This window comes from Moschus berezovskii, chromosome 26 (assembly GCF_049115385.1).
Source record: "Moschus berezovskii isolate FMDL1 chromosome 26, NW_MosBer_1.0, whole genome shotgun sequence".
NCBI classification, from domain to species: domain Eukaryota; kingdom Metazoa; phylum Chordata; class Mammalia; order Artiodactyla; family Moschidae; genus Moschus; species Moschus berezovskii.
The window spans coordinates 38,007,887-38,035,106 of NC_142485.1; the positions used below are offsets into that span (position 1 = coordinate 38,007,887).

Below are 27,220 nucleotides of genomic sequence, written 5' to 3' on the forward strand. Positions count from 1 at the left end.
GACATTCTCTGCCGCTCCAGCATCCAGCTAAATGCTTGACACATAGCAGGTGCTTAAAACGTGTCCAGTGGATGAATAAATAGCCTAAAGTTATGACTCTGTGGCTTTCCAGTCTGTCCACTTATACATTTTTTTTCCCTGACAATGATGGAAGCCACATAATTGGCTAATTTGATGAGTGGTCATTAAATCCACAAGTCATGAACTATTTGATAATTTAGCTCATACTCTACAAATAGGAACATTTCAAAGGTTTAAAGTGATGGACTTCATTTTACCTTGGTATCATGAGTTTCGCTTACATTCACACCAGGAACCCCTTACCCAAAGTCTTCAAAACGCTCAGGACAATTATTTCCTCCCCCAAAACTAAGCTGCCTAGATAGCTCAGTTGACAAAGCAGGTGGGTTCGATCCCTTGGTCAGGAAGATCCCCCTGAGAAGGGAATGGCAACCCACTGGAATATTCTTGCCTGGAGAATCCCATGGACAGAGGAGCCTGGAGGGCTAGAGTCCATGGGGTTGCAAAAAGTCCGACACGACTGAGAGACTGAACAACAGACAACAAAAAGGAGACACTCTGTACATTAACGTCAGTACCTGGATTTTGAAACTCAGAGCAGGGAGGTGGAGCGTCATCTTATACCCAGCTCGGAAAGTCAGGCGTCTCAGAACCCGGCACGTGTTGCCGGCGCTCCCCCGGAATATTGTCAGACCAATAGGCGTGTGCGAGGCACTTTTATGGACAGTATAAATATTTTGAGCTGGAGGCATCGCCACCAGCTGATATTTTCTTTCCTCAGGACCAGCTGTTCAGGAGCATCCCGGACCGGAGCCAAGCACATTCAGCACTTGGATCTGACCCGGCCCGGCGGCCCAGCCTGCGCAGCGATGTCGGTGGTGGAGGAAACCCGGCCGTTCGCCCAGCAGCTCTCCAATGTCTACTTCACCATCCTCTCCCTTTTCTGCTTCAAGCTCTTTGTGAAAATCAGCCTGGCCATCCTCAGCCACTTCTACATAGTGAAAGGCAACCGCAAGGAAGCGGCTCGGATAGCGGCCGAGTTTTACGGAGTAACCCAAGGACAAGGTATGTGTCCGGCCTGCGCTCTGGTTTCACGCCGACTCTTATCTTTCATCCACAACCCAAGAAAACACCCCAGGTTTCCTCCTCTAGGGACCGATTCAAAGTGACTGTTTTACCAACTTCTCATCATGGAAAATATTTAAGTCACTTCCTGGCCTCAGGAAAAAAAAAAAGGAAAAGAAAATTGCTTTTTTGGGTTTAATCAAATCGAGGTATGGTTGCAAAATAACCTAATGGGAACATACTCTAAGGTAGCTGTTTTCTTATTCATAAATATTTTTAAACTTACAACATTTCACTTGCCAAGCCATACTTTTACAGGGTTCAACTACTGATTGCACTTCAATCGTCCTTAACATACCCAAGTTTTTATGATTTTTTAAAATCAAATCTTTAGGAATATGTAAAATTATTGTTACAGGAGAAGATTCGAAGGTTTTGTTTGCTTTTCACAGTTTTTATTTGACTGAGATTAGCCACTTGGTTATAAAGTAAAGCACACTGTGGAAAACACTAAGATTGATGGCACGGGTTTTCCTGATGGAATTTTTGTCGCTTTGCTCGATTTGTGAGAAATTGATTACAAAAGGCCAGGACCATGAATGAACAAATGTTGTATGTATGCAGCCAAGTACATCCATCTATATTTCTTAGAAGAAACTGAAGTATGAAACTAAGTGAGAAGCAATCATTTTAACCATAGACTTGAACGGTTGTAAAACAATTTACATTCTATTGGAGTGCTATTTTGTACAACAAAAGCAATTCTTATGGTGGGATTCAAGGTGACATTTCAGTTTCTTAAAGTCTTTTGATTATTTCTGGTTTGGAAATCATCAGGCAAGCATACACATTTTAGAGCTCCAAATATCTCTAAAGTAACTTAAATTTTTGAAATCAAAATATACTACCACATAATTAGAGAATGTATTTTTTTTTAAAGAATGCTTAGAATAGAAAGCTTGTATCTGCTTTTCTATATTTTTCAATTTGTGGAATAACATTTTTAAAATTTAGGTGACTCTGTAGGTATATGTAAAATTGAACAAAGTAGAAAATATTTTTTGGTGTATGCAGTAGATAAGGAATACATTTTCCCCCCAAGGAAGATCGTTCTTATGCAAAATGAGAAAGTTACGTGTTCGTTCAAAGTGAGGAAAATCTAAATGCCAGGATGAAACCCAGACAAGGAAGGTGGGCTCTAGAGGAAACAGGCAACATTTAATCTTTCACCCACAATCTCAGAATAGGGGTAACTGTTTAAATGTGGCATACACCATGTTGGTAAAGGGAATATTCTGTTTTAAAAACCAGCAAACATAAGATTTTAAAGTAAACCTCGTGTTTTTAGATATAAGACTAAATAGATGATGCAGGCATAAGGTGATGAAGTTTACGGTCACAGGCAGCCTGTAACTCATTACTTCTTAATCACATTCCGTCCACGTGTTATGAGAACTGCCGTACACAAGAAACATTGGCTAGAAAGCCCACATTTTTTGTGAATTGACAAGGGTTTTAGAGGAAGCTTTGAAATCTCCTTTTGAACTTACTTACAAATAAAAGAAATGCTTGTTCCCTCTTTAGCCTGATCTCAGTCTGCACAGGCTGGGAAGCCCCTGGGAAGCTGGGAAATGGCTTTCATGTTCCCATCTGTATTGATGAGTTTGTGTTAAGATATATTAGAACTCTAGGATTATATTCCAAAAAGGAGAGAAAGAAATTAACACTCACTAATAGAAAATACTTTTCCTAGGAATATAAATGGGGAACATCAAAATTTCAAATTTGTTATATGTTGTTTATAATTTTGTACCTGTTTACAAGATTCTCACTTCTTATAGCTTGCATTCACATATATATATTGACCAATACAATATACTATAATTTGTATTCAGTGTAAGAATAATCAGTCTCCAATTTTATTTTAATGTTAGGAGGACAGTCAGGAACCTTACAAACTCTTGGTCTACCTCTAAGAATTCATTCTTCCTTGCCTAGGAAGAAATTATACTGTTTTAATATAGGTTTTTATTTTATTTACTATGATTAAACTATCTTTATTGTGTTTATGTTTTTATAATTAACCAATCAGGCTTAATTATCTTTGCTTAATCTAGCAATTTCCTCCTTCCTAGGAAAGATTATCACCTTCGTTCCACTCTGAGTTAGGTTTCTCGTTCCTACTTTCAAGACTTAGCCAGATTGTTCCCCAACATTTCTGATGGGGAGCTGCCAAATTCCATGAAATATGAGATGGTGTGTGTATTTTCATGTCTTTCATAATCACGGAAGATCCTGTTGACAACAGTCTGGATGTCCTCCTAGTGAGCAATAGTTCTTTGGTAGGAAATAAAAGAAACTGTCTTCCCGGATACTGTTGCAAATCAGCTCATTGTCTTAGACAAATAAGGGGTGATCTTTCTTAATGTACTTTCCAATCAGGCTGGAGACCTGGTAGGATCAGGTAAGAATACCAAAAAGCAACATGGTAACTAAAATTGCTTAAGGTTGTTTCCTTCTGATCCCTTTGCTATTCCAATAAGCTATAGAAATCTGACCTTTCACCCTTTTTCCAACTGCACCATCATATTGGAGGGACCTCTTAGGCTTTTCTATGTAACTGTTTCCCCATATGGTTCTTGCTGTTAAATGTCCTGATGACAGTCTCCACATACCTGAGGTCTAGTCTATTTTTAAAGCCAGCACTTTACTGTGAGGCTGATTCAGTGAAACTAACAGGAGTTGAAAGGTGTCTCCAGCTGTTACATCAGACAGTACAGAGAGCAAGTGAGATGTGGAGGAGAATGCCGATTTTATGAAATCCCTCCAAAGGTGGGGAAGAAGCATGTGCCACTGACAACTCACAGGCACCTGGAGAAACAGCTAAGGGTCTACCTTGAAAGTTCTGTCTTAGGCTCTTAGGGGAGTTCAGTACTTTAACCTACATGTAGACAAGGTCAGTTCTAAGTACCTGTTTATTGAGCACCCTGGCATCAAGACATTGAAGAAATAGGATATAAAAAAGGCAAACTGTACTGTTCCCAACTGTAAGCAGGTTATTCTAATTGAGGAGATGTCTGTTGTTCAGTCACTAAGTTGTGTTTGACTCTTTGAGACCCCAGGGACTACAGCATGCCAGGCTCCCCTATCCTTCGGTGTGACCTATAATAATTACTTTCCAGATACACTAAATACCAAATGAGCCTAAAGCATGGAAAGGTCAATTTCAGATTTGGACCCTCAGAGATAGTTTCATGGAGGATGAAGATCTTGAGTTGACTCCCAGGAACCCAGGAGGGAGCAGAGACAGGAGTTAGGGTGCACATATGGTGTTAAAAGACAGTAGATTTGCCTGGAGTTAAAGGTTCATGCAATAGAAAAAATGATAATAAATTGGGCACAGATATGAAAGAATTTGAATAGCAGGCTAAACAATTTGAACTTAACTTTGGCAGCAGTAGGAGTCACTGGGAGTGTCTGGTATGAGGGAAGTTTGGAAAACATATAAAACGCTAATTTAAGGTCAATTTATACATTAGTGGTCTTTGGAGTTGGGTAAGGGGGTAGGGTTGAAGTTGGTAGTTCAGTTAGACCCTGCCATCAGGAGATGAGGCCTTAGATTTTCTGGTAGTGGTAGTGGTCTGAATGGAAAGAAAAGAATGACAACAAAAAATAAACAAAGAGAAGAAGAAATGAATGAACCTGATGGTACCTTTAAATACACCAGCGGAGAGGTAGTGCGTACCTTATGGTCTTCCAGAATTAGACAGTGACATTCCTAAAGGAAAAGTCTGTCAATCAGAAGAAGGACTAATTACCCATCCAGGTGGGTGTGCAATTCCCAGGTAATGCCACCCCTGAGAGCTGGGTCCTCAGCTGCCTGGCAAGTCTGATGGGTCACCTCTTCTAGTGTGAAATGTCAGGGTGAGTCGGGAAATCATAGCACTAGGCTCTGAATTCCTGTCTTGTCTTTGACTTATTGACTGTTTATTCCCTTTGTTCCACTTTTTCGTCACCAAGTAACCCTCTGGTTATGACTTGGCCCGCCCTGCCTCTGTCCACAGAGAGAGAATGTGCTGGCTTGCCCTGGGAGGGTTTCAGTGCCTCTGACATTTATGGTTCTCGAGGTAAATTAATATGCTTGTATCTTGACATCACTCTTTAGTGCTCTGTGCTCTTTGAGTTGCAAGTCCACCTCTGAGATGTGCCTTTGCTCCAGCTTTGCCGACAGATCAGGTTTCCAAGCCTGCAAGGCCATGGACCAGATTTTAGAGTGTGGAAAATTCATCAAGGTAATGACTCCATGAGGCTGCCTGAAAAACAATCTCATGACACCCAGCCTCCTCGGCACTCCTTTCATGGTTGAGGCTTGATATGGAATATAGAATGTATGAGGAATCGTCTTGTAGGATATTTGTGCTTGAGATTTCAGAAATTTGGTTTCAGGCTTGCCATTAAGCATGCAATTGTGTTTTGGTTTGTTTTTTTTTTCTCAGTGAGTCTATTGTTGACACTTGGAAATAGAATACAGGGTAAATGTGCACTCTGAGTTGAGTCAATGACAAGGGACTTATCATTTTGGAGAACACTGGAACCTGGGGAGGAAAGCAGCTAGAACTTTGTATGATGTAACTTTCTTCTCCATCAGTAGAATCCATCCCAGGTTTAAAAACAACTCAAGAGATTTAACTTCACGGCTGATGGGAGCAAGGACAACAGGCACGTCCATTATACCTATTCCCTGGGAACAACTTGTTTCCTGTGGGTTTCGGTGCTACTGTATTGATTGTGAGGTTAGTTATGTTGGGAACATTTCTCAGAATCTCAGTATTGAAAAATGTCAAGCCAACCTGTAGGCTCAGTTCTTTTATAGTGCTCATTGTATGAAGGTATAAAAATACCATGAAGATGTGAGAGTCTGGGGATACATTTTCTATACTTAATGGAAAATCACCAGATAAGAATAACTGGAATAAATAGAACAGTTCTTCTAAGGCAAGAAGCATGACGTTATAATCAAAATTGCTACCAAAAAGGTTTTTAAGAGACTTTCATTTTGCCCACATTTCTACTATTTTTTTGGGAAATGCCAGAGCACTTTTTTTGGAAGGGACGAATATAATACTGTGAATTTAAACAGGAATCTGAGAACAAAGTTTCCAGGGTACAAAAGGCTTTGTCATATTTTAATGTATTAATATTGTTCCTGTTCCTCTGTATTTGGAGAAATGCTTATATTTTTGGAATTAGAGAATGCAGCATAGCTCATTATTGCTTAGGAGGGGACTGGTTTCCTAGGAATATTCTTCCATACCTTTTACTTGTGTGTATTCTATATCAAAGGCACAGTGCTAGGCATTAAGGATGAAATATACAGACAAATCACTGTCTGTCTCCTAAAGGTATGTATAGTCTAGTGAGAGAGACAAACAGATGACCAAGTGATCTGAAGCATGGTGAGTGCTGATTTGCACGGTTGAAGGGGTGCTCGGGGAGCACAGAGGAGAGAGTGTGGAGATCAGAAGGTTCTGCCCCGGGTTTCGTCAGGTAAACAAAAGCTGTGCTAACCACGGGCGTCTTCTCGCCATCATCACGCATGCGTCCTCATTCATCATGCTCCAGAGCTCCCCAGGTCCCCATTGCCCCTCCCCGTTCACCATTTCATCTCTCAACCTATTATTACCTCTAACTCATATGTGTGTATGTTAGTTGCTCAGTCGTGTCCGACTCTTTTCAACCCCATGGACTGTAGCCCACCAGGCTCGTCTATCCATGGAGTTCTCTAGGCAAGAATACTGGAGTGGGTTGCCATTTCCTTCTTCAGGGGATTTTCCCAACCCAGGGATTGATCCCAGGTCTCCCACATTCAAGCAGATTCTTTACTGCTGAGCCACCAGGGAAGCCCTCTAACTCATATGTCTCCTGCCTAAATCTTTACCTGTAGGTGCACAGTTTTATTGCCAAAAGATTTTTTTTAGACAAGAGCCAGTGTGCTCATTGCTTATCCGTTAAGCCTTTTGAAGAATGAAAAGTATGTTGGTGACCAATTTAAAATTGAATTTTCTATATAGGTGGCATGGTTATAGTCAACTCTAAAAATGTTATATAATGACTGTAGTTAAAGAATGAAAACTAGGTCTAGACCTTCTGCTTTTCAATTTGCACTCTCTTTTAGAGGATGGTAAACTATGAAAATTAGCTAGTTTTCTTATTAATTGACATAACTGATACAGTTTTGAATTTAATTCAGTTCAGTAAACACTTGAACACCTGCTCTGCTGCTGGCACCATATTATGTGCTGTGTACACAGGGATGAATACATTTGTGTGTATGTATGTGGGTGTACATACGTGTATTTAACATATATAGCATACGAGTTGCTTTTGAGTCATAGGAAACTTGGGTCAATGGAGCCAAACTTTGTACATGTTAAACCAGCAAACAGCAAACACATAGGAAAATCATAAAGTGCTACATTGAACATGGTTAAGTTCTGCAATGAATGTTCCCTAAGGAAGTCCATTGAGAGTATCAGATCCTAAAGAAGGTGGAGCTGAAGGAAAAACTTCAAAAGCAGAACATATCTGGTTTGTATAAGTGCTGATGGAACCAAGCTGCATGTAAAGAAAAAAAAAAGAGAGAGAACTTTTAGATGTGGAACTGAGCAAGCCTGGTTCATGGGGGCAGAGGCTGAAGGATAAATATTTGCTGAAAGACAGAGCCAGGTGCCAAAGTGAAAAATACATGCATCCTCAGATTGCTTGTCCTAAAGTGAAAAGTTCTATTGCAAGTTTTCCAGTGCATTTACTGGGTTCAGCCTGCACGAAAGAGCCCCCAACTCATGAGGGAAGCCGGCACAACCATGAGTACTTTTATAAAATCCCAGGTGTAATGAGTCAACATGTCATCACGTGTGGTCCGTGAACTACGTCTCAGAGTTCGAATACCTCCTGGGTGCTGAATCAGCTCTGCACATCCTCAGAATGGGCTCACGGAGGCTCCTGGACTCCTGCTTCATCTCAGCACAGGAAGCTCATTTTCTAACCTGGGGAAGAGAGAGGAAAGTTGATCCCCAGTGATAGTCAGGCCATGCCGTTGAAAGCAAGGGGGGTTATTTGGAATGCCTCTTCTTCCGAAACCACCATCAAATAGTTTCTTAAAGGAAGAAAGTGTCCACTCACAGCCTCTGAAGAACTTTTGGCATTTCTTCTTCACCAGCTGCACAAAGAACAAATCATTCATTCTTTCCAGCCTTCTCACAGCAACGCTACAAAGCAGACCATTGGCTTTTCAGATTGGAAATGCCCCAAGAATATCAGGTCATGGGAGGAGAGGCTTAAGGGGTCTAAAAACTGTTCAATTATTAGCATTTCCAGGTGGCCTGTAGTTAAACAAGCATACTCTGTGACATGTAGGTTGAGGAGGACATGTAATGGTTAGAATGGTCTCTTTTCTCAACCCTATAATTCTTCATGGACAACTGGGGGACAAGATTTTTAAAATCAGTCCTCTAAGAAGATTTAGGAGATTTTTAGAAGAGCCTCAAGGACTGAGAGGCTAGGGCAGTGTGAGGGGACAGGTTCCCATGGTCCCTTTTCCTTGGTGATCAGAACCACTTGACTTTTATGAATCTTCAGATGTTGGACTTCAAGAGGGAATTTTCTTTAATGTTTAAACTGTCCCATTTTATTTAAAATATGATGTGAGTTAACACACACCTTTATAGACCCTAACCACTCTATAAAATGAGTCATAACTGAGTATCCATTCAACGTTCTTTCCTAGGGATTAGAACAACAGAAAACATTTGGGGCCTGACAGGAATGGGCATAGCTATGTCCAATGGCACGAGGGCATCCTCTCTCCATCAGAGGAGCTAAAATTTCCATGTCACCATCACCCCTACTGAGCAAAATAGAAACATTCAGAAATACATACACTCTTTCCAGAAGGCTTACGGTCTTAAGCTATGGGCAGAGCACAAACAAACTGACATTTAATATGGAAATGCCATTGATGTTCTTAAATAGAAACATCAGTGCATCTCCGTCATCAAGTGTGCACTTGATTTAAATGAAAACTTACCAGGACGCAGTTAAAGTTAAGGCTGGTACATTGAAAATCTGTTCTTTCCCATCGTAACGCCGTAGCGGTCCCTGTGAGTCTATTGAAGCAGGTAGTCCGCCGTCAAAGTGCTAACAGATGATCTTCTTCTAAAGAGTTCTCAGCACCCTGAGACAGGATTGCAGTTAAATAATGAGCATATAAGTCATGATGACTCTGTGAGTGAATCCCTCAGGAACAACCAAACACATCCTTGATTAACCACTGAGAAGATTGATGAGCCCTTCTGTTTTCCAAATTCTGCCTCCTTCACTAGAGAAATGACGATCCCTATCATCCATCAAGTCAAAGTAGTAAGTAATCTAGGGAATGAAATGATGCACCAAAGGAGTTTCTGCATTGAAAGCTTTGTGTCTTATTTCCTCTTGAACCATGGTCAGGATGGGGAATTTGGACAGGAAAATGTACCAGTTCTCTCACAGTGCAAGTATGTAGAACCTCATGGGCTTCCCTGATGACTCAGCGGTAAAGAATCCTCCTGCCAATGCAGGAGGTGTAGGTTTAGTCCCTGGGTCAGGAAGATCCCCTGGAGAAGGAAATGGCAACCCGCTCCAGTCTTTGCCTGGGAAATTCCATGGACAGAGGAGCCTGGCAGGCTATAGTCCATGAGCTCTGAGGTTTTCTCTCTCTCTGTGTTCCCTGTAGTTAGGATGAAATTGCTCATCCATTAAACTCTAGTAGAAGAATGAAGTTTTATGTATACTTACCGTTACTCAAAGGAAGGAGCAAAACAAGACCGAATTGATTTGGAGAGAATCGCTCCTGTATAGTGAATATTACACCTTGAAATCATGCTTGCATATCTAATTGGTGTGACCTTCCAGGAACATGAAAGACAGGGAGGTCTGCTTAAGTAAGCTCAATATTTATGGGAAAGCTGCTGCTGTTTAGGAAGTTGGCTTTTTCCCTTTATTTTCTATGCTTTTTTTCTACCAGCTGGTCTCTCCAGGAAGCCAGTAAAACAGCTTTTCACTGGACATATCTTACAAAAAAATTTTTTTTTCTTATGAGGAAAGAGAAAAGTAAACCTTTTAAAAAAATGAGTGGACTATATTTGGGAAGAGGATGCAGAATTATTTCATAGAATCATTGAATACTTTCAAAGTCTATCAGTATTTAAATTATCTGGGAACCTAGAAACATGTTTGCAAAGTACCTCTTCAAGAGCTTTTAAGGAACTGTGGCTTCTTTTTTTCATTTTAAAAAAAATTTTTTTTATTTTTAATTGGAGGATAATTGCTTTATGATGTTGTCTTGATTTCTGAAGTATATCGATATGAATCAGCCATACGTGTGCATATTTTCCCTCCTTCTTGAACCTCCCTCCCACCTCCCACCTCCCACCGCACCCCAGCCCTCTAGGCTGTCACAGAGACCAGGCTGAGCTCCCTGAGTCATACAACAGCTTCCCAGCAGCTGTCTGTTTGACGTACAGTAGTGCCTATGTGCTCTTGCCTGGAGAATCCCAGGGACAGGGGAGCCTGGTGGGCTGCCGTCTATGGGGTCGCACAGAGTCGGACACGACTGAAGCGACTTAGCAGCAGCAGCAGCAGTGCCTATGTTTCAGTACTACTCTGTCAATTCGTCCCACCCTAGAACCATTGCTTCTTTATCAGGCTACTGCAAGGATTATGTGAAGGTGACTAAGCCTCTGCTCAGAAAATGAACCACAAATAATGATTAAGTCTTCTCTCTTCAGAATGAGAGCATTAAATGTATCTTGTAAATGGGAAAAAAGTGCTGACACAAACACGAGGAATACAGGGACTGTTGGTAGGTCTCAGGGGCTAGCGTCCTCCTGCAACATCTACGATCAGGGTGAGGCCCAAGTCAGAAACCAGCTTTACTGCCGAAAGCGTGGCTGGAATATGTTGATGGACAAAGAGCCTTCTCAAATCAATGTCTTAAGCCACTTCACAAACTGGAGAGTGGCATTTCTGAGACTACAGCGCAATGACGACTCTCCCTGATTATCAGAAGGGAGCTCAGGCTAGCCCAGTCTTCACAGACACTTAAGGAGTCATGCTTCTGATAGAATACTGGCCATTTGCCTTATGAGATGATGGAAATCCAGTTCTCTGTTGTAATATCAGAATCATAATAGTCCAGCAGCAATGCTCTTGAACATAGGAGCTTTTAGAGCCTTCCCAGGTGGCTCTGATGGTAAAGAACCTGCCTGCCAATGCAGGACACAGGTTCCATCCCTAGGTCAGGAAGATCCCCTGGAGGAGGACATGGCAACCCACTCCAGTATTCTTGCTGGAGAATCCCATGGATCGAGGCACCTGACGGGCTACGGTCCATAAGGTGCCAGAGAGTTGGGCATGACTGAAGTGACTTAGCACTCGTTCAGAAGCTTCGAAAGCTATGTCTGGAAGTTGGCAAAAAACCAATCAAATGTATATATACCAGAGTATGTGCACAGTTTTGCTTCATATGTTGCGTGTGGAACCTACCCTGCCCTTTCTGATGATAATGTCGTGTTTTTGGTGTAATCCACAAAGACTTTCCATACATACAATCCCTTTTCACATCATCACTGTCCTCTCCCAACTACGGGATGGTATCACACTCCTTTGTTTGTAAGGCATCACCTATTATAATCCTGCCTCGGCCAGTGGAGTGGCCCCTGTAAACACTGAGTAAATGTTAATCTGGAGATTCTAGGGGAACAAATGAAGACAGGAAATCCATCCTGTCCAGAAGTTAAATCTACAATTATTTAACTTTAACCCACTCCTCTTTTTTTCTTTATCAGACTTACTGTCCCTTTTCCCTGTTTCCTTTTAACCTCATGAGTTGGCATTAGACAAACAAATCCTTTATGTGTATTTTATTTACTGGGATCAGTTAATGTTTGTTAATATATTCAAGTAGTTTCTTCACCTCATAGGAACTCAAAAACCTCTTGCCTTTTGGAGAAGAACGCTACTTGTTTACCTTTTGATTTCTCGCTTTAAGCAAAGGCATTTTTATTCTTAATCTTTTAAACTTTCTGAGCCAATCTTCAAATGTTATTAAACATTTTTTTCTCCGTTCATTTAAAATTGACCATGGTACTTCAAAGTATGTACCGTGAATAGAAAACACACCAGAAACCAGATACCAGAACTGAACAGACAGGGGATCACGCTTTCTGTCTGAGAAGCAGACTAGAAAGTTGTCGGGTCTTAGATGTTACAGGAAGGGGTTTGGCTGATGTGAAACTCTGAATCAATACCTGCTAGAACAAGTCCTCCAGGTTTCAGTCTTCCTCTTCAGGCCAGTCTGTTTGTTACTGTGTGTGTGTGTGTTCCGTTGTGTCCAACTCTTTGTAACGCCATGGACTGTAACCCACCAGTCTTCTCTGTCCGTGGAGTCCTCCAGGCCAGAATACTGGAGTGGGTAGCCTCCCATCCCCAGGGGATCTTTCCAGTCCAGGGGTCGAACCTGCCTCTCTTGCATCTCCTGCATTGGCAGGCAGATTCTTTACCCCTGAGCCACCTGGGCAGCCTCTGTATGTTACTTCCAGGCCCCAAATTCTTTAGTATCTGTTTTATGGGAAGACCTGCGTTCGATCCTTGGGTTGGGAAGATCCCTTGGAGAAGGGAAAGGCTTACCCACTCCAGTATTCTGATATGGAGAACTCCATGGGCTGTATGGTCCATGAGGTTGCAGAGTCAGACATGATTGAACGACTTTCACTTTTTTTAATTAGCACAGTGGTAGGAATGATAAAAATAAATGTTTAAAAAATCTTGCTTTTGCCTAGGCACCCAACTGGCTTCTTCAGGCACAGGCAGCTAGAGGATTCCAGCAGGAGGAATGATCTGTTTCAGCGTCAGGAACTCCCTTCTCCATAGTTAAGGCAACAACAGGGCAAGACAGAGCCACAGCCCCCAGCATGGGGTGGCCTCCTGTTTGGAGGTGGATGAGCAAGGACAGACTCCCTTGGGACACCGGGCCACTCTGCCCGGGTGTCTGGGATGTCACCCTGCCCGGCAAAGTTGGAGTTGAGGCCAGAACACTTGGGACCCTCAACTGTCTATGCTTTCTGCTCTAAGACCTGCTTCTGCAAGTAGGTTCAGCATGGCAGAAACACGTGTCAGTGTACCCGTTCTTCAATTTTCATGAAAAATATCAAGATAAAGTTCCTCGGCTACTGCCAGCCTCTAAACCCGCCACAAGCACATGGTTAGTGGTGATGAAACTATTTGTGGCTAGAACTACGGGGAGGAGTGGATTATGTGTAAAATTGTTCTTGCATTAAGCTCTTGTCCGGATGCATATCAGATTTTCCTCCCAGCAGCTGTTGTCCTCCAACGGAGAGCACAGGTTGCTGGTTGTATTCCTTGTATGGGTTTGTGGCCTTTTTGAAACTCCACGCTGATGTTTAGTAGTGCCAGAACAGAGTATTAACAAAGTCGGTGAAGAGACAGAAAGGATGAGAAAAGTGTCATTTAACGAGAAGAGTAAACACTCACCCTGGTTCTTGGTTACCTGCCAGGGGCTGTTCTAAACAGGCACAGTTCTGTCGCTATTGTTCAGTCACTCGGTGGTGTCCAATTCTGCAACCCCATAGACTGCATGCCAGGCTTCCCAGTCTTTCCCCATCTCCCAGAGCTTGCTCAAACTCATGTCCATTGAGTCGGTGATGCCATCCAACCATCTCATCCTCTGTTGTCCCCTTCTCCTCCTGTCCTCAATCTTTCCCAGCATCAGAGTCTTTTCCAATGAGTTGGATCTTCACATCAGGTGGCCAAAGTATTGGAGCTTCAGCATCAGTCCTTCCAATGAATATTCAGGTATAGTCATAAACTCTTTGAATGGAGACAAGAACATGAGGATCTAGGTGCTGTTGGTAATTAGGTCTTGTTTTGCCTTGCTTATTTTATGTTCCCTGGTTTCGATTTGTCCACCTGTGGTTAAGGAGCAACACTTCAGGTTGGGAAAACTCAGCAGGGAGCAGACAGTCTCCTTTTCAGTCCTGCTTTGCTGGTAACGCTCCAGGTGACTCCGAGGATACCCACTACCCTCTCTCGACTTCAGCTTCTTTATCTGCAGAAGGGAGGAGTTAGGCAAGATGGGTGGGTGGGTTTTGAACCTTTTATTTTTAAGCCATTGACTCTGTGTGTGTGTGTGTGTGTTAGTCTGGAAGTTCAAACCATAAAGCGGGTAGAGTGGCAGCAGGACTGTTTGAAGACAGAGCCCATGCTTTGCAAACGCACTCGAGGTGGCTCTGCTGAACTCACGGGGCTTTTGAAGCCATTTGTGAGTGGCGGAAGTTAATGGTATCTGAAGTCCACTGGTGGCTCTGAAACACATAGCGTTTCTTTCACGTTATGTTGACTACTGCTGAATCCTTTTTGTACCGGAGAAGCTTTTAGCACTCAGAACCCAAGCTACTCTCTATGGATTTATCACCCCCATAACCTTACCTGCCTTATTCCAGAGCACAGAGAATGTTCTCAACCGAGCTGTTCAGAACAACTGTTGTGGGTCACCGAATAACGTGAACTACCTGATTTTATAGCAGTAGGCCCAGCTCTTTGCTCTTGCAGACAAAGAGACAAACGTTTTCACTTATTCGCTCTGACGGTCACCCACGGTCAATTGATGCCCGCATGACTGACAGTTCTGCCCTCAGCCACGCTGGAGAGCTACTCCCTCCTCCCACAGTGCACACTTTCTGTGCTAAGAAAAAGTTCCTGGGTCATCTCTGTGTGTCCCCTGGAGGTGAACGGTAACCCGTCTGCACACCTAGGAGAGGATCTGAAGCCCCCTCAGTCATAGGGCAGGTATTCAGCAGGTTTAGGCTGTCGGGGTTGGGGCTGGAGGGGAGGGCCCTAAAGTAAAGGACACCAGGGTGAGAAGAGCCAAGTACCTTCCCGTTTCTTGCTGGGGTTCTGTTTTCTGTTAACCTCCTCCTCCAGCTCCCCTGTGTCTCAATGGTAAAAAATCTGCCTGCAATGCAGGAGAGGCGGGTTCAACCCCTGGTCAAGAAGATCCCTTGGAGAAGGAAATGACAACCCACTCCAGTATTCTTGCCTGGGAAATCCCATGGACAGAGGAGCCTGGTGGGCTACAGTCCATGGGGTCTCGAAAGTCGGACACAACTTAGCAAATAAACAACAACAACCACCCCCCCCCCAATATTACAACCTATTTTGGCTAGCCTCTCTTTGTTAATTGGCATCTTTTTGATCAAAAGTTAAACTATATCAATACAAAATGAACAGAACTCATTTATGAAGTGAAAGTGAAAGTCACTCAGTCGTTTCCGACTCTTTGCAACCCCATGGACTATACAGTCCATGGAATTCTCCAGGCCAGAATACTGGAGTGGGTAGCCTTTCCCTTCTCCTAGGGGATCTTCCCAACCCAGGGATTGAATCCAGGTCTCCCGCATTGCGGGCAGATTCTTTACCAGCTAAGCCACAAGGGAAACCCAAGAATATTGGAGTGGGTAGCCTTTCCCTTCTCAAGGAGATCTTCCCAAACCAGTGACTGAACCCAGGTCTCCTGCATTGCAGGCAGATTCTTTACCCGCTGAGCCACAAGGGAAGCCCAAGAATACTGGAGTGGGTAGCTTATCCCATCTCCAGCGGATCTTCCTGACCCAGGAATTAAACTGGGGTCTCCTGCATTGCAGGTGAATTCTTTACCAACTGAGCTATTGGGGAACTCATTTATAGAATTTAATAAAACACCAAAGTAGAAACCCATGGAACCACGAAGCAAGTCGAGAGGTAGAGCATGCTTGGGACCCCAGAAGCCCTCCAGGTGAACCTTTGTAACCACAACACCTCCCTGTCCCCAAAGAGAGAGTGACTAACTTTGACTGTAATCATTTTCTTACCTTTATAGTTTACACTCCTCTGAGTATATCCTAAATTGATAAGGTTTGATTTGGCCTGATTTTAAATTTTATGTAAATCGAATCATCCTCTAAGTATTCTTTCATGACTTGCTTTTTTTCACTGAACAGTATGATAGGAAGATTTATCTGTGTGTGCATGAAGTTTATTCATGTTCAATGCTGTAAATTCTATTCCCAGTTTAGGGTAATTAAGAGTGAAATTGCTATAAATGTCCAGCACTAATCGGTTGGTATGGCTCTAGGACAGGAATTGCCAGGTCAAACAGCATGAATATCTTTGGCTTTTTTAGCGAGTGTTACACTGTTTTCCAGCATAGTTGTGTCTATACTGAAACCAGCACCATATAAATTTGTGATGCTTCCTATTATTGCTAATGTTTGATATTGCCAATATTCTTAATTTTTGCCAATCTAGTGAACACATAGGTTTAATTTTCATTTCTCTGGTATTGCCATTTTCATGTTTATTAGCCATCTGTACTTCTCTTTTGTGATATGCCTGCCAAATAGTTTGCTATCCATTTGATTATGTTGTCTGCTCCTTTTTGGGTGGATTTTTAGAAGTTATTTTTATATTCTAACAATTAGATAGAAAATGAAGACAATGTGAAGAAGCTCTTTATAAGTATCTTTCATGGCTTGACTTTTCACTTGCTGTAGGTTTTTCTTTTGGTGAACAGGAGCTCTTAAGTTTAAAATAGTCAAATTTAGAAATCTTTTCCATTTTGGTTAATAATTTGTTGCAATTAATTTTTAAGAAATCTTGCTGTATTTCAAGATAATGAAATTTTCCTATATTCTCTTCTTAAAGCTTTCCTTTCCAGTTATCCACTTGGAATTGATTTTTGAAATGATGTTAAGTCCAGTTTTTCCTAAGTGGATGCCTAATTATATTCACATCATTTAGTGGAATGTCAGACATACATTCTGTGATTTACAGTTGCTACAGGGCCTACTCTGAATAAGTTTAGGGTCTGTCATCCCTGTCTGTGAACTTTCTCCACATCTAAACCATGCACTATTAGTTTCTATAGCTATAGGAGAAATTTAAAACATAGATCTTACTAAGAAATGGGACTCTACATTCACATTCTTTTCATGTATATTTTGAATATTTACAAAAATTGAGTATACAAGGGGCCATAAAGCATATCTCAAGAAATTTCAAATGTCTAGTATTATATAGGCCAGAGATTGGCAAACTGCTTCTGCAGAGGATCAGGGAATAGATATTCCACTTACTGTGATGCCATGCAGTCTCAGTTCTGCAGTTATAGTGTCAGAGTAAACACAGATGATGTACAACAGAATGGATTTGATTCTGTTTCAATAATACTTTATTTACCAAAACAGATGGTAGGTCAGACTTGGGCCGGGAGCCACAGTGTGCTGACCTCTGATAAAGAACACATCCATTGCTCTCAGTGAAATTAATGTAGAAATCATTAACAGAATGCAATTAGAAAAACAAAAAGCTCATTATGTTTGGAGACTGAGAAAATATGTTTAAGTAACTCATGGGTCAAGTAATCAAAATTATGAAAAGAACAACACAATTTACTTCGAGAGACTAAGGGAAGAAAATGATAAAGCTGCACATAGAAATGAATAAAGTAACTTTTTGTAAACAAACTATAAACAAAACTAAAAGCTATTCTGTTGAAAAACTAAGATTAGCATACCTCTGTCGCAAGAGAGCTGCAAATCAACGACAGATGGAATTAGAGAGACCATTAGAGCAGACGTTACTGAAATTCTTCAATCAGCGGTTGTTATATAACAACTTCATGCCAGCAATTTTGACTGTTTGGATGGGATAGACCATTTTCTAAAAAGCACAACTTATCAAAGCTGAATTTTATGGGAAATGAAGAACCTAAACAGTCCAAAAACCGCAATATAAATATAATCACTAGTTTTTAAACTTCCTCAAAAAATCTCTGAGTAGATGATTTTATCAGTGACTTCTACCAATCCTCGTAGGTAATAACAGAAATATTTCTAATAGGTGGACCTTGACAGTAGAGAAACCAAGAGACTAGCCCCTCTCATCTCATGGAGTCAGTGCTCTGCTACCTGTAACATTTTTGTTTGGTGTCACCTTAGTTACCTCTTCAGAATCATTCCAAGATAACTCTGGCAGCTTTGTGTGCTTCTGCAAAAGCAAGGTTGGGTCTCCTAACAGGACATTATCTTTCTGCTCTGTTTATGGGCCAGGAAACCTTATTGTAAGAAATTTCTTAGAAAAATTATTTCTTATGCTAGATTTGTTTTGCTGATATTTCACTTATAATGTCATACAAGATGTCTTCAAAATTTTTAGCTTTCAATATTAACAAACACTTGAGTTTTGTGGAAATCACCTGTAAGAGCGACTGAGGTAGAATGATTCCTCCTTGTTTAATTCCCTGGACAATGGGGACAGGTATATTTTCCTCAATAGAAGCCGTTTACCATCTTGTTTCAGGATCTACCATGAAAAGATGCTTTGTGCGTGCATATTCATTACTGTTTCAAACTATATTTAATTTTTATTTTTAATTATACTCAAAGTTTTTTAATCATAGCCCCCAAAAGTTAATAAAATTGGGAAGACCTTCTTAAACATTTATTCTCAAACTCTTATGCACTCAAACTCAGAAAGTATCATTCACCACAGCATCTAGGCACTGTGTTTTGTAATGACACCAACTATATTTTTGGTAATTGGGATTTTTTTTCTGACTCCTCTGGCCTCTCCTCACCACTCAATTCCAACTAAGATAGGAGCTGTCATGGACCACAAGATGTCACTGTAGGTTTCCCAGCAACCTTTATATAAGAGGTGGATGACCCTTGAAACAAGGATTGACTATTAGGTAACAATACCCTCTATTTTTCCCAAGATACTTTGATCAAGTTTACCTTCAGACCCCATCTGCCCTTATCCCCATCACTAAGCCATTAGATGTAGATATTCATGTTTAGAAAAAACACTGAAAAGTAAGATGGAACAAGAATGGGGCTCAGCAATGATGCTTAAGACTTATATGTGCATGTAGCTTTGTAACGAAGCCCACAGTAAGGCAGCAACCAAGAACTGAATAATGGCCTTTTCCAGATGGGACTTTGCAAGGGTGGAAATTTGACGCTAACAGGTAAAGGAGACTCTGCTGTATTTTGGTGATGATTTAAGGTGATGATAGTGTCCTGTATTTAGAGAACCCTTAGAGAAAACAGGCATTCTTTTTTAAGAATAGGAATTTTACATTTTTAAGACATTTAGAAAGAGGAGAGACTATAGATTTTTGCCCCAAGATAAAGGATTTAATCAATTTAGGCATGGGGGCAGCTTATGAACTGGATGGCTCCTTAGAAAATAAGAACTGCTGGCCTGTAGAAGCTCATATATTGGAAATAGTGTTTTTGTGAGATTATGATATAGTAGTTATGGCTACAAAGAGCCTGCATCTTTTAAAGATACATACTGAAATATTTGTAGGTAGAAAGAAATGATGAGGTTTGCTTCAAAATAATCACAGGAATAGAGATGGGGAGGGACAGGGGTCGACTGTAGGTTAAACGAGACTAACCATGAGTTGGTAACTGTGAGCCGGGGTGATGGATGGCATGTGTCTGAAGTTATAATGAGGGAAGGTGTCAACCCCAATCCAAGCAGGAGTCTGTTCATCTTAGCCTTCCTTTCCTGACGGTGGAGGAACTCCAATGATCTAAGTCCCCCAGCTCAGGAATATACCCTCCAAAATCTTTACCTGTTGGGTACCCATTCATTAGTTTACCTCAATACCACCGTTCTGGAGCAGTGAGCTCCTGAAGTTTGTGACTGTGTAAACTTAAACAAAAAAAGGAGTTTACATTTGTGCCCTAGATACAGGTTTTAAAACTGTCAGAACATGATCCAACTTCCTAGTGTTTCAGAATGTCTTGAAAAAGTTTGTTCATACTTAACTGTGACTTATATGATTATGTAGATTTCTATCATAATCACTCTTAGATTCCAACTTTCTATCTTTAAGTATCCAAAAGTAATAAGATTTCTCTCCTGCAGAAGCCCCTCCATCTCTTTGATGATTTTCAGTGTCCTTCTGTGAAGATTTTTCAACTTTGTTGTTCAGTTGCTAAGTCATGTCCGACTACTTGCAGCCCAATGAACCGCAGCACACCAGGCTTCCCTGTCCTTCACTATTTCCTGGAGCTTGCTCAAACTCATGTACACTGAGTTAGTGATGCCATCCAACCATCTCATCCTCTGTTGCCCTCTTCTCCTCCTGCCTTCAATCTTTCCCAGCATTGGGGTCTTTTCCAGCGAGTCAGTTCTTCGCATCAGGTAGCCAGCGTATCAGAGCTTCAGCTTCAACATCAGTCCTTCCAATGAATTTTCAGGGTTGATTTCCTTTAGGATTGACTAGTTTCATTTTTCAACTTTAATTGTCCCTTTATCACTGAGGACTGGTAACCAGACCAAACATAGGTCCTGGTGTTTTCAGATACACTAGCATTGTTAAAATGGGAACAGAATGACTCCTGGGAAGAAAATTGACCTGGTTCACTTCCCACATCCTTCCTACAAGGTGTAAAATTTCATTTTAGTCTTCATGGGCAGTAATAGAATGCCATCTCCAATCTATAGTCTATCTCAGATACTTTTTCTGAGACATGTTCAGAGCCCAATATGATCTATGAAATATAATTCTTCTTATTTTTCCTTAGTGTTTTATCTAATCCTGCTTTGCTTTAAAACATCTGCCTACTCAGAGCCTGAAAATATCCTGTGGTTTATCTAATCCACTTTTTTATTTACACTTGGGAAGATGCTATGGCTGGAGATTTCACAGTGCGTTCTTATTCATATGGTCATAGACACCCAGCATTTCAATGATGCTGTCCCAAACATATTCCCTTCACTGTGCATATTTTAATGAAATCATACAACTGTGCACAATCAGTTCAGTCTTTCATCCTTTATTTTCTCCAGCAAATTAGCTGAAACATTTTCCTTCAATTCCATAGAGTCGCTTTTAAAAATTCTTTATACTTTTGATGTATATAAAGTTTTTGGAAGAAGTAATTGTGATCTCCTTTGTCCACCTAATTATTTATGTGAATTATTATAGGTATTCTGCAAGCCACACACATCTCACCTAAGTAAGTATGTGGTTATAGTCAAATCCAGTGACTTTTCCCCCCACTGCACTGGAAATTTGCTTATTCCCCACTATGGACTATAGAAAGTCCTCTTGAGGCTTCTTGGGAATTCTATATTCAAATTCCTCTTTTAAACTAGCATTTTTTTGATTGCCCATTATAAGAGGTGCAGTGGTGGACCTGTTGAATAACAGATGTACGTTCTCAGAGATCACAGCCTCGTAGAGGAGACAGACATAGAAATAGATCCTTATGAGACCAGAAGTCCAAAATTGTTAAGACCAAAAGCTGCCCCAATTCTTATAATAAAGGATTCTATATTTATTTTACAATGACAAAAGAAAAGTGCAAAGCCGAAATGTCAAAAGCTTAAAATGGAAGTTTGTTTTTAGAAACAAAGATCAGTATTTACTTTTACGGTTCATCTAGTTTAGATCCTTGAACTCTGTTTATAGGTACCAGCCTGTGCTGAAGAGCTAGTGGTTTGTGACAACTACCTCCTGCAACCACGCTGGACTCAAAAAGCCCTTTCCAGACCACCCTCTAAGATTTTCTCACCACCTAGGAATGTCTCCCCCATACAAATAGCCTCAGCTAAGCTGATCCCAAGTTCCAGTTTTATTGGAAATGTCTGGCCTCCTGTGTAGTGATATAATATGCCCAGAGCTGACATAACCACCCTGCCCTTTTATATCAGTCCTAGACTCTGAATCAAAGAATGTTGGAGCCAGAAAGGAACCATCTCCTCCAAGCTCCTCATTTTATAGAAAAGGAAACTGAGGTATCATCATGCTATTTGCCCCAGGTCACATAGTTCCAAGGATTAGAAATTAATCCAAGATAAGGAAAAGATATTCTTGGTATTCATTCACGATAACTTTGAAGTAAATATTGGCAATGCAGTGTGGCAGCAGATCTTAACAGGGGAAATAATCTTACTCATGAGATGTTTTTTTCTCTTATCCAGCTTGTTATAAGAAAGTAGTACCCCAATAATTTTTTTTCCATTATATCGACAGAAAGTAGAGCCTAATAATAGTGGGTGAAAAATAGAGATAATGGAATCTGTAACCATTTTTCATCTGGACCCATCTCAGTAGGTTAATTCTGTGTAACAGGATCGCCAGCTCAGTTAATCCCTGGCACCCTGGCACGGTTCAGCCACTGCTCTTGCCTCAGTCATGGACCTGCTCCTTGTTCAGCTTTACATGCCAACAAAAAAATACCAGGCACATGTTCGCTTTTTTCCTCTCTTCTGTCCAGCTACTCCTTCCTCTGCCTTTTAGGGTGAAAAATCTCAGCTGTACTTAAATTGACTCCTGACGTCTTTTGGTCTAGAAATGACCTCCAGAAAAAAAAAAATCACAATAGGGAACTATGCCTATATAAATAGGAAGACTGTGATTTTGTACAGAAGCCAATTCTAAACTTAGATCCTTACAAGATAAGAACATGAGCTCGCTACCAGCTGACCCTAATGCACACACACTATTTATTCCTGAGGATGGAGGAGACAGGCTTGCTGGTCACCCGTCACGACCGAGCATTCTGGCTGCAAGGCTGTTTACTGCTATTATCAACAGGCTATTTTACATTGGATGGATCTGTAGAGATTTCACACAGGCTTTCATGCTTGCAAGAGAGAGCACATTTCTATTCTGTTTCTGACTAGGAAAGGTGACTTTTTTGCACATTTTTGCTTTCTGTGTCACGCAGATAGTTAAATACTTCTGGCGACAGCTGGGTCTCCACTTTAAAAATAGAAAAGCTACTGCCTTCCTGGCCCAGCCCCCACCCCTGCCAGCCCTGCTCCCCGTGTTTCTGCACAGAGTTCAACGTGGAGGCCCTCCTCCAGTGAGCACACAGGAATCTCTGTGAAAGCACGAGGGAAAGAAAGAAAGTAGTTAGAAATCCAGCTGCTGACCTTGCTGCTGGCTGGAGCCTTGCCTCGTGACCCTGGCTGTCCAGGCAGAAACGCCAAGCCCACTATGCCCGCAGACGGTGCTTCTGTTGAAGGGAACTGCATTAAGCAGACCCTCCCGAAAAGAAGGCTAGCGAGCATAGAAGAATGTTCTTCTAAGCGAAAAGCTAGCTGGGGTATTCTGACCAGTCAAGGTTAGTAAAGCGGCCATTGCAAGTCTGTTGGTGTCCTGAAATAAATGATATTGTCTTTGCAAGTACTAACTTGAAGCTGTGGGTGCTTTCCAGAATGTGGACTCTGACCTGGAAATGTATGGCATGGTCAAGGGCTGCGCTGTATCCTTCACCTTAGAGCATCTGGAGAATGCCCCTGCAGACTCATTCTTAGGACTGTGTATTAAACACCTGGGTAAACTCGTAGTCCCTGGGTTGCTTACCTTTCCGATTAAGCAGGTGTTTCTAAGTTGGTGTGGGAGCCAGGAAAGCTGCTATTGAGCAGGAAAAGAGTATTTCCAAGCAATTGAATATGGGAATTTCAAAACATTTAAGGTAGGAGGCAAGAAAATGAACAGAAGCACTTCCTTAAAGTGCTGTGGCATAGAGCTCCTAGTTTTAATAATAAAAATATGAAAGCCATGGAGGAGAATGAGCACAGTGCCAAAAAGGAACTGTGTAAGAGAATTATTTTTTAAAAGGACAAGTGTACACTTTTGTAAAACGTCAATATGGTCAATAATAGACCTAATGTTGGAAGTGCAGATTTAGAGATAAAAATAACCCCTATCCCCCTACAATGTAAAAGTTACATTTACTGTAGATGGATTGTTTAGAAATTGTTATATAAATTTGTAAAACATGCAAATCGTATTTTTAAATAGAATAAAATACTCATTTATTTAATAGACCAAGAAAGCAATCTGATTTTTCCCCCGCCTCAACTACCCAGCCCAACATACATTTCTTATTCATTACTTTTTAACAATATGGTGATCAATAAAGATTAAGAACAAATTAGCATAGATAAAAAAAAAAAACAGGTGACTACAAAGAAGACAAATCAACAAGTATTTATTCATCCATCCATAGACATTATTGACGCGGTAGGTATTCGAGATATGCAGTGAGCAAACTGTAGCAAGTCCCACTTTCTAAGATCTTCCACTGCAGTAGTAACAAGTTCTACAAAGAAAAACAGAGCAGGGAAATGAGACAGAAAGAGTACTGTCGTAGGGTAGGACGGTCTCATAAAAGGTAGTCAGAGAAGAGCTCCCCATGAGGCGATTCCAGTGCAGAATAAAAGTTGGCCATAAGCCGCATGTGTCTGTCAGAAAGAAGCCCCGCAGGCAGAGGGCACAGAAGCTCAGATGCATGGCTGAACGAGGATCACGGATGTAGGGGAGGGGTGGAACTGGTCACACTGGTCAGAAGTTCCTTAGATTTTACTCTGGGGGAGAAAGAAAGCCATTGGAATGTTTCTCACTTTACAAGGATCCTCATGTTTTGGATAGACTGTTGGAAGCACATGGGTGGAAACACACAGATCTGTTAGGAGGCATTTGCATTAAGTCAGACAGGCATAATGGTGGCTTGGACTAGGGTCGTAGCAGTGGACATTATGAGACAATAGTCCGGATTATATTTGAATGGTCGAGGCAAAAGGACCTACCGGTGTTTGACTGTGGGGTGTAAGAAATAGAAAATCAGGAATACACGAAGCACCTGGATGATGGAGTTGCCATTTACTGATAGGAAGGAGAGCTGGGAGGATCACAGCCAGGGTTCAGTCTGTGGCGTGTTCAGTTGCATGGTCTACTTAGATAGCCAAGCAGAAAAGGTGAAGAGTCAGTTGGAAATACACATCTTGAATTTAGAGGGCAGAGCTGGTCTGAAGATACAAATTTGGGGTGATCAACATGTGGATAATATTTACATCAGTGGGACTAGAAGAGATTCTCCCAAGAGTGCGTGTAGATGAGGCAAGGGCTGAGCTTGAGATGCGGATCCACAAAAAATAAAAGACTAAAGAGAAGTACCTGGTTTAATAATAACTGCCTCCCTGCGAAAAGCACAGGAAATAGTCAGTACATATGAAGCTTTCCTTTAAACTGCTGTGCTTAAATTTAAGGCCATATTATTAGTGCCAGGTGACAGAAGCGATGGTAACCCTGTCTTAAAGCAACGGAGAAGCAAAAAAGAATAGTTGGTTTTGAGAGAAAGGTGATGACTTTCCTTTTAGAAATGTCTTGAGATGCCAGCAAAATATCTACAGGAGTGTCCAGAATTAAATTTTGTAATGTGTCACAAAAATTCATAGAAAAGGCCAGGCATAGAGGTATTGATTGAAGAGCTCTCTGTGTGGATGTGACCACTGTCTCTGAATTTTGACCGTTCCCTGTCCATTTATATCTCCTACAGATACATGTAAGAGGAACAAGATGAGCTGAAGTTTTCTTATATTAAGTAAATTAAATTACTCTATTTCCTGTATAGAAGATGCAATGAAAAGCTCATAGGACAGACATACAGAGGCATTTGTTTAAAATGGAATTTGGATTGTATTGTCATATTTCAAATGTGTTTAGTACAAATGTGCGAAGTACATTCACGTTCACTACAGTCCTATGATGGAAACAGAATTATCCTTCCCTTTAAAGGTGAGAAAACTGAGGCTCAAGAGTCCATCTGTGCTGGCCTCTGAGCTCAGGTCTCTGTGATGAAGTTCAGCAGGCTCTGTCCACAGCAGCAATGGTCACTGGTTTTTATGAAGTGTGTTAAATAGTCTTTCTCCTTTGATTTTGGATATTCACAGAAGAACTACTATCTTTACTTCGTTAAAAATTTAGTCTTATTTCTTGAGACAAACTGCAGCAATGCTTTCATTTATCTGTGTGTGTGTGTGTGTGTGTGTGTGTTTCTGTTCCAGCCCATACCCTGTATTCTTGTAAGATAACGGAGGGCTGCTAGATCATGAGCAGGAAATCAATCAGAGTAAGTGGCAGGTCTGTGCAAGTCCGCACATATACCCGAAGTTTCCAAGGTACAGCTCGCTCTGGTGGTCTCAGATCTTGCATTATGTTCAGGAAATGAACGACAAGGACATAATCTGAGTGGAAAGACAAGGACAGTCTGTCTTTGAAGAGACTGGTTTTGGCAACAAGTTACTTCCCTAATCGACCACGTCCTCAAGGATTTGTGTGGCTCTATTAATCTGCTCAACAGAAAAGTACTCAGTAAGGGTCAGTAAATCCCTGGTGATTTTTAAAGTATTTTATAAATCTGTGCATAGGGATGCATTAGATGTCACTGAGTCTGAAACTTCGCCACATCTTTGGATCTTCTTTAAGACAAATAACATGAAATTGCATAGTTTTAAAAAGTGGCCGTGGAAATTTCAGGTTCTTGACTTCACAGTAAATCCACATCCATCATAGGGAGGATTGTTGATTTAAGACCTGCAGTCTGTAAAGTGTATTAGCATTTTGCTCTCTGATTCATATATGAAGAAGTCATTGCTTTTCACCTCTCCTTGTCATCTCCTGTTTGAGATGACCGTCCTGATGTTCCTGTTTGGGACCACTGAGGAAAATCCGGTGTGACCCAAACACAGAGAGCCCCCTGCACTGCTCCTAAATTTCCTCTCTGATGAGTCCTGCTTCCACATCTGCTGATGGGACTAGGATGGGGAGAAGGCAAAGACTTCCTGAAAAATAAAATGGTTTCATCATAACCCTGGGCAGAGATCCAAGTGTAACACTTTTATTTCATTGCGGACCACACTGTAAGGAGGAGAAAAAATTAATTGAGAACAGTCAGTTTCTCAAAGAGCAGTGAGCAATAAGAGGCAATTCTGAAAAGAAATCTGATTTTCCACAAGCTGTTTTTCTTTTTGGAGGTGAAAGGTCATGTTACAAGGAGCTTAGAGCTCCATAAAATGGCTGAACAGAGCTAACACATACATGGCAAGTGACTTTTTTTTTTTTTAATGCTGATCAAAAAAAAGATATGAGTCGGATTTACCTCAACAGTGGCTGGCTTGAAGTGCCGTGGGGAGATGGTGACTTAGGTATGTTATAGACCCCTACAGA

At 41.2% G+C, this 27,220-nt stretch overlaps 1 protein-coding gene across 2 annotated transcripts in view; it reads left to right on the forward strand.

Annotated features, from left to right (window-relative positions):
* Window positions 1-756: 756 nt before the first annotated feature.
* ASB5 (ankyrin repeat and SOCS box containing 5) overlaps window positions 757-27,220 on the forward strand; it is a 37,531-nt gene continuing 11,067 nt past the window's right edge. Inside the window, exon 1 of one of the 2 annotated variants that reach the window (XM_055416346.2) lies at window positions 757-1,086. In XM_055416346.2, coding sequence (XP_055272321.2) covers window positions 891-1,086 — 196 coding nt within the window. In that variant the 5' untranslated portion in view covers window positions 757-890. Of the gene's footprint in view, window positions 27,199-27,220 lie in introns of both variants that reach the window. The other variant, XM_088832733.1, reaches the window with a different exon arrangement.